The following is a 14310-nucleotide window of genomic DNA, read 5'->3' on the forward strand; positions in this document are numbered from 1 at the left end:
TTCTTCTAAGTAATTCTGGGAAGTCTCAATTTGAGGATGATTGGATGGTCTTTTCAGCCTTTTCTCGGTTAATGGAGACCGAAGTTCATGGGATCTAGCCCCGTTTGCGGAGTCGTGGATGCGTACTTCTCAAAAGCCCAATATCAGAACGAAATGGGCATCCAGTGCTTCCAGGTTACCAGTAGTGGTGTAACATGTCGATTCACGATTTAAATCAAATCCAACTATCACCACAACCTTTCACTACACCAATTTCACAAACTATGTAATCTTCAATAGTATTCTATACAACTCTATTTAATTAATCAAAGTGAACAATGAATCGTTATTATATTTTAACACCTCTTTTTCCAATAAATAGTGAATGAGCTACCCAGATGGGAAAATAGTGCTACGAATTTTGTATTTTTAGTCGAACTCTATTCACCAGGACAAAGTTTGTATACTTGACCTTCCAGTCGGATTAGTGTCATTAAACTATTCCAATTGAAATTGCGTACATATATTTCGTTCACAAATAAATAACTGTAAAACAATGAACTGCTGCTACAATCCACAAAATTAAAGATTTCTAAGTCTAATCATTTACAATGTTGGGTGCGGGCTGCTGATAAGTCTCAAACTTAAAAAACCCAAATAATTGTGCTTTGAATTGGTTGATTTTAAATTTAGTTCCACAATACAGAAACTACCAATCTATCTCCGCTAAGAATACCATGTAATTAGCAATTAAATATATATTTAATAATAAACTATATATATATATATATATATATATATATATGATCTATTATTTAAAAAAAATAGAACATTTATTTGTCAACAAAGAAAGTGGGGAAAAGATTAGTAACGAAAAAATAATAGACCGATCGAATGGAAATATTGAGTATTTTGTTAATTCGATGAAAAGTAAACAATTTAAACTGATGTTTACAACCTTGTGATCAACATGATCATCACTACAATAGTATTAGTAAATCCGGTAATGAAAAAACATTACAAACAAATAGATATCTATACAAAAGAATAATGGATATATGTGTAAAGGAAGTAATATTAGAAACAATAATACACAATAGAGTAGTCCTTATGTTTATATGCTGTATAACACAGCAAACAGACATTGTACCACTACTACTAATAATAATAGCAGGCGTTGAGTTGATGCTGAGATTTATCAAAATAAAAACATTGGAAATATGTATTTTGGGTGGTGAACATGACAAATACATTAGTCAGTCAGCTGTTCTAATATGATGTGCATAGGTCTTGAATAATGTTTAGAAAGATTATAGAGCATTAATTTGATGCTCACTTCTATCGTCCACATCAGCATACCTAAATAAATTGGATCTTTAAAAAAGACAACCGATGAAAAACAAACAACTAATCAGTAGTTTATTGCAAGGTACGTATGCTTACAGTTGGATAATGTTGAAAGCAACACAGAAGTCAGTAAGTAAACTAAAAAGGCTTCGGATTTATCAGGAAAACAGACGAGAAATAACATTCCAGTTAATTCATTTTAGTCAACTTAGATGAATGCAAAGAGAAGGGCGAAGGCAGAGTAAAAATACACTACGAAATAAGTGTACATATATTCTTTTTCTAAAAAAAATTCACTTAACAGATTACTTTCGAAGCATTTCCATGGTTATGTAAGGTCTACGAAGGTAGGAAAATCGAAACAAACAAGAAAGAAATAAGAACAGGACAAACGTGAAATTGGCAAAAGACCAAGTATGATTTCATCATCATAATATGTTCAACTAAAAAATGGAAGTTTTCATGAAAAAAAGGCATAGTATTAATAGTAGTAGTATATTAATGAATGATCCAGAAATAAAAGAAAACGTATTTTCTATAATTCCATGAAGATAAGAAATACAACACCCTTCTTCTCTCACTCTCCTACAATCGTCATATAAAATGTGACAGAAAAAAAAGACCAGAAATTATAGATGGTCGGATGAAATATGATAATGCTACTTCAAGTCAATTAGGTTTCAGCAAAACAAAGACATGGGAATGAAATAAAGTATTTGTTTTTGAGCAAAAATAACTCCAAGGAAGTAACCAACTCTATTTTATTAACAATAGTAGTATTTAGTATAAGTGTTGATTTTTGAATGAAAAGGCATATAACAACGAAACACAGTAGTAGTAGTAGTAGTACAGAGAAAAAACTCCAAAAATCACAAATACTTTAAATGATCACAGAATGTTTACATTATCCTGGTAATATTTATGTGTTAATCTTAAATAAAACGTAAGAATGAACAAGCAACTTTTTTTAGTGCTTGGATCATTAGATTTCATTTCATACTTGATGAAAACATATTCAACAGTCTACTAACAGCCTATTAGTAGGAATATCAATGATATGTGCAAGTAACTGTCCTTATGTTCTGGTTATGCTTGATATGATAATAATAATAATGATGATTTCATTTTAAAAAGAAGAGAAAACGTACATGACAAATAGTTCAAAGACAATAATAATAACAAAATGAGAGACACGAAAGACAAAGGAGTTTCACAATCGAATGAACAAAAGAAAAAAAACACTTCCTTCACAATATATATATATATATATATATAATGGTTATGTACTTGTTATCTTGTTATCAGCATGCTTTGTTCATGATATGTATTTTCAGTGTTACTAGTAGTCTATTGAAAATGAAATTTATATATATAAGTATATAAAAAATATTCTCTTTAACAAAGTTGTATATGTATAGTTTTATTCAGGTAATAAGCAAATTGGTTAGTTACGTAATCCAAATGATCGGTCATAATAGATACATACAGATAGATCCGCAAACACTCATAGACAGCATGAATCTACGATCCACTCCCTCTACTTGCGATCTCCAACAATGATGGATGTCGTTCAATAATTCGTGTAATTAAATCGTCAATATATTTACGCAGTTGTTCATTTGCATATTTCTCTTTGGATAATAATTCTACAACCTAAAATTAATGATAATAATAAATAAATAGGTAAATGAATGAATAAATATTTACAGATTGATAAATGTAGGTAAATTGTGAACAATATGGAGAATATTGAAAACATTCGCCGTTTTTCATAGGCCTTCCTACTATCCCATCAAGTTTCCATGGGATATATATATATATATATATATATAGAGAGAGAGAGAGAGAGAGAGAGAGAGAAACAGAGCTAGTGGATCATAGATGGAGTGATTAGTGATAAATCAATTGTGAATACATTTCAATCCTTTAGGTAAATCGAGGCTCAAATAGATTCGATGAAAATGTTTCGGACTGTGAAATTGAGTGACACAAGTCCAACTACGTCATGGAGTACTGGCTTAAGCAAGATATTAGACACACCATTCTAACGGGCACCGATTAGTACAGAAACCTAGGTCCAGAGTTTTTTGACGGCTACTTTCAACCACTTAAAAGAATGGAGTGTCCTAAGCCAACTAACTCAATACATAACTCATTTATCGAGTAAGGATTTGTGTACTCAGCTTGGAGTTACACTACTGTTGCTACCTGATAGTCCAAAACTTAAGTAGGCGAATATTGGTTTAAATTTATGACAGACAGGTCGAGAGCTGAATGGTTTTTACCAGTAAACGAGCCATAGCCTCCACAAGTGTCAACTGCTACAAATTCATATTATCATTCACATATCGATAAAAGGACCTACTGATTTGTCAAAGCTCTACCTATTGATATCAGCATTGGAGTTGGACTATGCATTGTATCGAGGATTTCATCTATTATATAACATCTTTGAAAGTTGTATAAAAGTATCTGACCTGATTTACATTTATCACAGATTAGAACTACTTAGCAGTGATTAATATCGTAAACTTGGGATATATTTAAAATCCACATATTTATTGGAGTCAGTTTTATTTAGGAGTATTTATGTCGTTTTAACTGTAAGTTAAATATTTTACACAAAGTACATACACAATGGAATCCAGACGCAGTGGACTCATCTGTTAATTGCTACGTTGATTCACTGAAGATTCTTCCGATGAAAATGTAGTTTAGAATGAAAGAGTATATTCAGTCAGAACACTAACAACACATGACTTGTCGACGAAGTGCAGTATGGATGAAACTCGAATGGTCCGTGTAAAATAATATTAAAAACTACCAATACACTAACATTTATTGAATTGAGCATAATCATATCAAATAAGGATATTTTAAAGTACAATAATTAACTATTTTGTAGAAGATTGAAATTGTACACCAGTTAATTAGATTTAAAACGTTATACTGCGTTTTGTCAGTATCTTTTCTCATAAAACCTCTCTAAGTAATACTTTGATTTATTTTGGAGGTACCAACTACAAAGTTGTAATTAACTAATACGATATAAATCAATCAGACTGCGATCCATTTTCCAAAAGGATTCTACACTAAATAGTAGTAAAAAGTGATGGATTTACAAAACGTTAATTTTTGTATACTTAAATTTGAGCTACAATCTTCTGAACTGATATCATTCAAGTGTTCTAACCAAGGTGATTCGAGTAAAAGGTACGGATCAATTGTTTAAAAGTCAAGTTTTTGACTTCTTAGCTACTGAGCTACTTAAAAATTAAATTAACACATTTAGTGGATAGACGAGTACAAGACACCCTAACTGTAACAGGTAATGATACTAGCCAATTGATCAAACCGTGAAGTGTGATTCTAACCTGAGGTGACTGAAAGTCGAACGCCTAAACTATTAAGTCACCACTGAATTAGCTTATTAGTAATTGAAATAATAAAGCCAGTCAGTAATAGAAAATTAAGGTAGATGGTTGAAAACAGTTAATATATGTTCAGACGACCTTGAAAGATTCAGGACAATCTCCGAGACCCTAGTAACATTTAGTATATGCATTGATTACCATTCAGTGATTTATACCTTTGAACATGGGATCATTATCAGTTGACTGGACAGACAAGAAGTTAGGTACAATTCCATTTTAAGAAGAACCTCAGCCGATGTCATAGGTACAACACGTAAATTAACAAGTTATGACAGTGATCTGAATATATATATATATATATAATGAAGAACAACGACTTTAACAATCAAAACTTTATTGATTTTTTCTCCTTGTTTACCACCATCATCTTACTCGTTACACAAGATAATAAGATGAACAGTAACAGTGAAATGGCATCAACACATTAATTAATGAAACTATTTCATTAAGCTTTGTTTAACTAAGAAAGAGATGATTTTATAACACAGATACTATATATATATATATATATGCATGTGTGTGTGTAGGACCATGTAGAAGCACACAAATCAAGCATCACATGATCAATATGCACACATCATTCTGATCAATGAAGTGTATTATTGCATTATACTTATATATATATATATATATATATATATATATATATATATATATAATATTGAAGGAAACAGTAGTCATGGCAAAAAATAAACGTTATACATTCCATCAATGTTGTTCACGGAAGGTACTACACAATTTGGAAGTGGTTTTCATGACGCAGTAATATCAATGTGGAGAATTCATTGATCTTCACAATGTAACGTTAATGTGTGATATAAAAACGAAAGTTTCATTTTATTTAGGACTTATGAGATATGACGACATCCACTAACACATCGATTCGTAACATAGCCAATATTCAAAGACAATTAATATTGAGTCATCTTTTCCACTATTCAGTTCAGTTATAAGAATTAATAACGAGATAGCACAAACACTTACAAGTGTAAATATTCTGGTTCTATAAGAGGTTTGTCGCATGCCAAGTAGCTCACTACTGGTGAGCTGACTGACTGTGAAACTAGATTATGCCGGCTCGAATCCCACAGGGACCATCTGTTTCTTCAAGATTACAGTATTCCTTACTGATGAGTGGTAGCTAGCACGTGAACTGAATCCAGAGTTTCCTAGTGACTACTCCTAACCACAAAATAGTTGCAACAAGCCTTAAATATCTTGCTAGTTCCTACATTAGAAATAACCGTTTAGCGATTCATAGCGCCGAAAACAAATGTAATTTCGTAAATATACTATCTACTGTCGACTGATCTGTTAGTTGATCGCACTATAATGATATGATCTGATAGAAGTAAACGATGATGGGAGTTATTCTAGATAGGTAGCATTTGACTTTATCCGGCCACAAATATTATTCATTTATTTTAAACCTAGTTGACTATAAATAAGCATAAATTGGTTGATTATAAAAATGATAGTAACAAAGAGTAAAATGTCCTCTAGAAATGAGTAATATTATATTACGCCATGTGAAACGACAGATGAGTGGTTTAAAAAAATTATGATTTTCAACTCACAGGCTGTAGTTTCGACTCCCATACACACAAAACGCACACCACATAATTTACCAATCATCATAGAAACAAGTATTGTTCAAAACTGAGTACAAAAAATTGAATTAGATGAATGAATCAAATTAGTTTCTTTCAGAAAAGGTGTTTCGTTAAAATTCAGTTGCAAGAATTAAGGACTGCAATTGATCAGTTTCTTTTAGTATATGTACATTCTGATAAGATTACCTCGACATTGTCGTTCACCACAAGCATTTCTGGGCCATAGTTAGATAGTGACTAGCAGTAGAATTCGGAAAGTGCGTTTCGTCTAATTTCGGCCTCGTCAATCGAATGTACATGTCTCCTACTGTTGATGTTTTAACTACACGATTCCATTTATAGCCACATTGAAGTTTTAAATATGAGTAAACTAGGTTTATATATACGTATAAATCCAAATATAATGAAAAATTAATTATAACCATACCTCTTCTTTAGTACAATTATCTATTTCAGAAGCCCAACTTTTCTCTGATGAACGTATTAAACTTTGACCTTGTTGAAGTGATTGTGTAAGTAGCTCTTCTTGAGCTTCTTCCACTTGTTGTCGTAATATTTTGTTTTCAGCAGTTAGTCGACGAACAATTTCTTGAACCTCTTGATAACGTGCTAATACTTCAGTTGAACCAGTGCTCGCTGCAGCTGCTGTAAGTGTACCCGAACCTGAACCGACTCGACTTCTTCGTTTACCACCCATTGAACCATTCAACTCTTCTAATACCTAAATATAAACAGAAATAAACATATATTAATTATCGTTTTTAAATGTAATTTTCTATCTGTAGCTTGTATTCATAACAGAATGATTACAATAGGGGTGTAGTGGACGCTAATCACAAAGTTGTTTGTAAGCAGTGTGTAGCGGGAACGTGGCATCGAAGTTGCAGTAATTGTCAGATAGAGTGAAGACTCTCAGCATATCGAAAGCACGACATTAGCAGAAAATTTGGAGACCAGACGAGAAAGCCTAGATGGCAGAATACAGAGAAAGATGCAAATGGACGACTGAAGATTATGCATATGTGTTCTGTAAATACTTTGCAACTTCTCGCAATAAATATGCATTCCTCCTGCCTATTGCATTGCTTTAGAGGGGTATTATTGAAAACGTCAAAGAACTAAGTAGCTTGTTTTGTACTAGTATAAGACTATACAGCAGTGTATAATCAGCGCCCTGCAGGGGTCGAGCTCAGCTGTCAAGTTTCGCTGGAAATAATCAAAGCATACAACCACCGGGTCATCGTCAAATGGTACGACAAAACCTTCCATTAATTTGCGAAATACAGCGACAACCATTCAATATTGCTGACGATAAATGTTTTGCAAAAATATTCTTTCTGCACAAATATTTTGAAGATTATCTGTATAAGAGGGATTTTGGAGAATGTTAAATGATACTAAGATCGCGAACGAACCTATGTTAGGCATAAAGTGAATACCAGGGGGTATTGAACATCTATTTCATCGTAGCATGTGCATCCACAATCTTACCAATGATCAAACCTAGGACCTTCAGGTATCGCACCGACTATTAAACATTAGACCGCTAACCAAGCATCCAACAGCTGTCCAGTTAGTCCTCCCTGGTTTTCAGTGGTTGTCTAAATTAGGTCATTTTGTTATCTCAGTAAAATTTCGAAAATTGTAAACAGGACCACTGAGATACAATTAAAGCGAAATGAAAGCAGTTTCAGAATCAGAAACAAATATAAGACGTGTTAAATCCATCTTATACGGTCAACTAATAGAAGAAAAGCATCAGTATCAGCGATTAACTGGAAAAAACAAACCAAGTATACACAATGCAATATTATTAGTACTTATTCACAACTATGCGAAAGTGAAGTACATGAGCTTAGAAGTATGTTGTATTTCCGAAAATATCTGAAGCAATAAAAAAATAAGTGTTATACTTCTTAGCAGTGTATCTCAAATACTTCTCATAAAAAGAAGCTATAAATTAAGTAACTGAACACAACTCATGGATATACTTTAAAAAGAAACCAAACACAAATAGGAATAATATTTAGGTATTTTTCGACGTAATCACATCTTTATGCACATTATCTCATTTTCTTTTACCTGGGGTTCAGTGGGACCAATAACAAATTGAGTACAATCCAGTCATAATACATCCACGTATGTGTAGATTTCTGGAACCAGTAACAACCTTCATCTTATCTCACCCCCACAAAAAACTTCTGAATGAAGTAAATTAAACGACTAGATTATTAAGTGAATTAGTTGAAATCCCCACTATCAGAACGAAAGAATTATATGTAGAGTTGGGTGTTAATAGTACATGATTCAACGCGAAATGATGTAGAATAATTCCAGTACAAGTGGATATTTTTCGTGATGTTGCATTTTTTGAACCAGATCAGCTTAATTCTATGGCTTCCATCAGATACTATATTTATAAATTAAACTTTATATGAAGTAAACGGTGGTAGCATTGTCCAGAACAATAGTTGAAATCCTTACAACTCAACAGTTTAACTCTGAGAACACAACATCACAAAGTAGTCCATTAATTATAATTTTATCACACAGATGTAGATTTTTGTGTGTTGTTTTTTTAAAAAAAAATTAGTAAGTCTTGTAGAAAAGAAACAACAATATCAATTCTTATATACCACTCTACTATTACTACTAACTTGATACCAATTAGTGGTAAGTATAAGTTAAGTAGATCATTGTTTTCTCAGGTACTTACACTCATTTTTAGTACTTCTAACAAAGAAAACAAAAATTCCCACAGAAAAATGAATTAGAAAATTCAGAACATGATTTTTTTCCTTTCACAATTGGAAATTATTATTATTATATCACTATTCAATCCGTACAATATATATATACTTTCCTTTTATTCACTAATACTCAATACACATAGATTATTTACATGTTTTCAATTCTTAGTACTTTTTTATGTTGCACATAAACCCTGAAGTTTAGCTTGTTTATTACTCACATCACAGAACAAAAACATTTTATATAAGTGCATAATACAACATATTTTTCCTAATAGATGATAAACGCTTTTTTTTTCTTAACACAATTAGTGTATGATAAATTTATCACTGATTGACTAAATTGGATAACTGTAGTAGAGGTGTTTTGACGGTGCACACCTAAAACTTAGTCCTGCATCGAATACAAGACTTTTAGAACTCACGAGACGAGTACCTAACAATGAACTTTGCGTTATATCAAGATTTTGATTAAAGTTGTGGATTTGTAACCAATAGACGACAATCTTGTGACTGTACTAGTTAAACACCCTGAAGGTTTTACCAGTCAATCCCAGGCTGGATGGATGTATATCAGTTGAGGAATACTATACTAGAACAAAGCAGCTGGCTAGTGCATTCTGATTTTGTTAACTGTGACTTTGTTGGTCTCAATCTGTGATAAAACAATTCCATCAAGAAAGATTTTTCTACTACTGGTAGAATTGCCCCAAAATGCCCTGGTACGGTCAAGAGTGGGGAGAGTCAGCTCTCGCTCTCGAAATGCTCTCATATGGCCACGCGTATGCCACAGAATCCCTGCTCACTGCCTTCTCGCGACATTAATGTTGTTTACGGACGAAGAATAGCTGGTGCTTTAAACAGGTTAGTGAACACTGACGGTCCACCTAGGGGAGTTGGAAAACCCTGATTCCAAACCAATGGTGAACATGGGCTCCAGGATCCTGAAGGAACAAATGGCATATGAACCAATCGTTGATCACCGGCTACCATGGAACTGCGTCTTCTGACGTTGCTTTACTGCCTTGTTGATCAGACCTTTAGGTCGAAGGTTCTGGGTGTGGGCCCTTGAGAAAATCACCTGCTTCTATTTGGGCACCCGGGAAGTATTATAGCCCATACACAAATCAAATGACTAGTGTGGCGCATACGTATTTGGTGCCCCTTTGTACCAATGTTTACGTGTTTAAATTAATAGATAAAACTGGTAGAATTGGATGATAAAAATGAGAGAGTTAAGTGAGAAACATCGAAATAACAGTTTTATTTGTTATAATTTTTATGAATATTCGAAAAATATAATTTTGACTATGAATTGACAACAGCCAGATAACTAATCGATAAGAACGGTCATTGAACTGGATTTTCATCTACGCTATTTGTGACAAGTTTCTAGATAAATAAACTATCATTTCAATGAAACTGGCGAAGTTGATGAAGACCGTAATCAGTGGTTGGATATGTCGAGTCCCATAGCTTAAAATCAATTACGATGGAGTAGATGTAGTCACACCTTATTCTAGATCTCGAATTCCAGTATTCCTTCATTCATACATTTAAAGTGTCACTTTGAACCATATTTTCAATGTTTGGTCTTTATTATTATTATTATTATTATTATTATTATTATTATTGCTACAGCGATTATTTCAACTCTCTTACTATTTATTCAAGCAAATTCATCTTATCATGTTGACTTAATCTGAAAACTTGAACTACGGCCTAATTGTGCCTAAGTTCTAAACAGATTATAATCAACTAAATATATGAATAAATAAATCCAGTTACTATATGATCAAATGGAATTGGTAAATTATGAATTATTTCAATTAATTGATTAAATATTTTTTTAACTGCAAGCTAATAAATGTTAACCACAAAAACCTAAAGAACACGAATCCGATTTTGAGTTGGAGTCCATAAATTTCATGGAGTAATGATTTAATGGTTGAGATAACCGACTGAAAATCGTTGGATTTTTGTGTAGATTGAGACAAGTTTCATTGAATTCGGTGATGCAAACAGATAGATAATATCAAGATTAGGAATTATTAATATATATTTTATTTTGGTTTCTTCTTCCTATGGACCCCAGTTATAGATTAGTATACTACACGTCGAATGGAATTTAATCAGATAAACTTATGCATAAGAATAATTGATAATCAATGTAACACTTGTCAAATTCTACAAGATCCCTACTGATAGTCAATGATATGTTGTTAAGGTAGACGACCCATCAAAATGATAGGTGGTGGTGAAAAATGTTCCTTTACATAAGCACAGGTGGCAGCTTGAGTACAAAAAGCGACAACTCTTATCACCAATTAGAGTGTGTTCGACAGATACTATGATGTTAGTCGAAAATATGAATATGTAGATCGGACGTCTGGTCACAAAGAAGTCGTTTAGGTGGTCAATGAATACTCGGTTATAGCTCATATGATGGCCGCCGCCCGCTGAAACTTTTGCAGACAATAAATGTTTATCCTGCACCAACTTCCGACACAATCATAGTTGGTGTGTTATCTGGATAGTTAAAAGAAGTAGATGTTTTTATTCACCCTCCGAAGCTGTTGCAACTTGACCTAAGAAGTCTGTTGTCAATGACAAAATCTGTAAAGTTGATGGCACTCCAATAAGCAGCCTCTAGAAGTAATACGAGCACTTAGTGAAATAGTTTAACTAGTCTGCCGCCCAAGCAACATCGATTAGACTGTCATATGCTTATTTGCCAGTGGCTACCAATCCACTTAACGCAGAGGAGGTCCTGAAATAACCCACAATTCTAAAGGATCACAATCCAGGAGGCTTAGATGACCTACCCTCTGTCCTTTGTAAGGATGGAAGGGGAACTTCTGGTCGAGGAAGTGACTGAAGGTATTTGGAAAAATTTAGGAAAAAAAGAGTACTCCATAATCTTAAAATGAAGTGATCATCTTTCCAACCTTTGAAAAGAGACTAAGTAATTTATGTCCGTACATATGGCATACACTTCGAACTGCTGAAACCTAAACTAATGCTCAAAAACTGACAGGAGCTTGTACTTGCAGAGACATTTATTTATCCGAGTAGTCATGTAAGTGCTATTGGTGAAACAGCAGATGAGATTTAGCCAATATATAGTGAAAGTCATAAATCCTCAAGCTAAATCATGATGTTACTTTGACTCTAGACGTCGGTTTTATAACGTATCCGTGAGAGCGATTGTGTTCGATGCCTGTAAAATCATCCTGAGTTCAGGATGTTTGATGATCATCTGTGTTCGACCATCGAATTCTCCGAAGAATTGCTGATATCTGGTGACAAAAACATGTTACTAGTACCGATGTTCGACAGTGTAACAATAATTCAATTGGTATCACCACCTTAAAAAACCGAATTTGAAGGATTAGTCATGTCTTACGAATCAATTTGTGATATGGTACTACAATCGCCTGATGTCATAGGTGAGAATCGTTTCATTATTCACATATCTGAACCCCACCACAGTTATGACTTTTCACTCAAACTTGAGGAACATCTTGAATTAGTTGTGACTGGCGAAGTCCAGACGAATACGATTTAAAAATTAAGCAACTATTCTTCATAAAAACCTTTCAAATAATCCTTTATTTACTTAATTATTAACAGAAATCATAACGAAAACAAGAAAATATTAATTGAACCCAAGTAAGTAAGTAGCAACTTACATGTACCGCATGATCACGGTCCTTTCGAAGAACTTCTATTTCTCTAGTATGTTTAATTGTTAATGATTTTAATTCTTCTTGAAAACTACGTGCTTGTTCTTGTGATTCAGTTAATTGTTCATTAGTTCTTCGAAGATCCTAGACACCATGGTTAGATGGATATTTTTATAGTAGAAATAAGTACAAAAAAAAGTTATAAAACTTATAGGTAAAAATATAAATAGACATGCATCGAAATTGTGTGTTTTCATATATGAATATAAACTGGAAATAAAAAAATGATATGAAATGTTATCACTCATAACAATGTATGTCAACATTCACGGACATAAATTCAATTAAGAGAACGTCAAAATCATTGAACGAGGAAATACAAAGAATCCTGTAAGCATGGGTATTCAGGTAAATTTGTAGTTATCAATAGAAATATCAACACAGATCCTATTTACGAACCTATACGGTAAAATTTAACCACTCATGCGGTCAGAGGTCAACAGGAATACAAAGAAAGATAAAGCGGGTGTGAGAAAGGTATCCACGGAAGACAATGGAAGATGATCGGAGAGTATTGTGGATTGACTTAATTTAGAACTTAAATAAAGACAGAACAAATATTGATGCAGAATAATATGAATTCATTATATTTCGTGGTTTCTCATCAGCTGCTTACAACCAAATATGTATTAAAATTTTAGTATTGGGGTAATAAATAGTATGGAACAATTGACATAATTGAATGTAAAGGATTGGAATAGCAAAAGGTCATCAATGATAACTATATATCTATATATATGTGCAAGAAAAGGTCAGAGGTTATTAGGTGTTAGCAACAAGGAAGCATAAAGGGTGGGTGGTGTAATAGTTGAGTGAAGTTCAGAGACAGATAAGATAAAATGTGTGGTAATTTTAGCGGTAATTAAAAACAATTAGGGTGGGTTACGCAATAATTGAATAAAATTTGGATTATTAATTTGGACATATAATTGTAGAACCTGAAGAGAATTTATCGAAAGGAATATTCTTCGTTCAAATATTAGTCTTTTAAAATTTGGAGAGTTCATATAATTAAGAGAGACAAGTGAGCGGAAATGTGTGAGAGAAAGGATGGTTTAAGAATTGGGTAAGGGAAGAGGAATATAATAAAAAAACTAAATATTAACCAAAATAAAACTAATATAAAAAAATAAAACAAAAGAAAGGATTACCAGGGTAGTAATAAGTTTATCACTGTCTCTTTTTGAGTACGTAGATCCGGTTTCAGTTTTTTTTATTGCGACCGTTTCAGCAAACCGGAGAGCAGTTGTACTTCTTTGTTTGCTAATGATTTTGAAGGCATGAGAAATGTCAATGGTGTGCCTGGTGTCGAGTAAATGCCGAGCTATCGCACTGTTGAGAGCCCTCGTCCCTCGCAGCCTCAGTTTCTTAGGAACATGCTCAGAAATGCGAACAAGTACTCTTTTCTCGGTTCTTCCAATGTATGTGCTTCGGCACGTAC

General features: G+C 33.1%; 1 protein-coding gene across 1 annotated transcript; it reads right to left on the bottom strand.

The window, feature by feature from the left end:
* Positions 1 to 2163: 2163 nt before the first annotated feature.
* On the bottom strand, positions 2164 to 7778 carry Smp_131900 (putative rab-interacting protein). Its single transcript, XM_018799970.1, has 3 exons — positions 7601 to 7778; positions 6801 to 7094; positions 2164 to 2979 (listed from the first exon to the last, which is right to left on the bottom strand). The coding sequence occupies exons 1-3, from the start codon at positions 7667 to 7669 to the stop codon at positions 2848 to 2850; spliced, it is 495 nt and encodes a 164-aa protein (XP_018653830.1). The 5' UTR covers positions 7670 to 7778; the 3' UTR covers positions 2164 to 2847.
* Positions 7779 to 14310: the final 6532 nt, after the last annotated feature.

The sequence above is a fragment of the Schistosoma mansoni genome, chromosome W (genome assembly GCF_000237925.1).
Source record: "Schistosoma mansoni strain Puerto Rico chromosome W, complete genome".
Classification (NCBI taxonomy): Eukaryota; Metazoa; Platyhelminthes; class Trematoda; order Strigeidida; family Schistosomatidae; genus Schistosoma; species Schistosoma mansoni.

Bases quoted from the DNA above. Each gene is read 5' to 3' on its own strand.
- Smp_131900 (XM_018799970.1), bottom strand. From the start codon at position 7,669: ATGGTTGTCGCTGTATTTCGCAAATTAATGGAAGGTTTTGTCGTACCA. The intron at 7,095-7,600 runs GTATGCTTTGAT...GTTTATATTTAG, and splicing joins TTGACGATGACCCGGTGGTT to GTATTAGAAGAGTTGAATGG. The intron at 2,980-6,800 runs GTATGGTTATAA...CATTAATTTTAG, and splicing joins ATAATTGTACTAAAGAAGAG to GTTGTAGAATTATTATCCAA.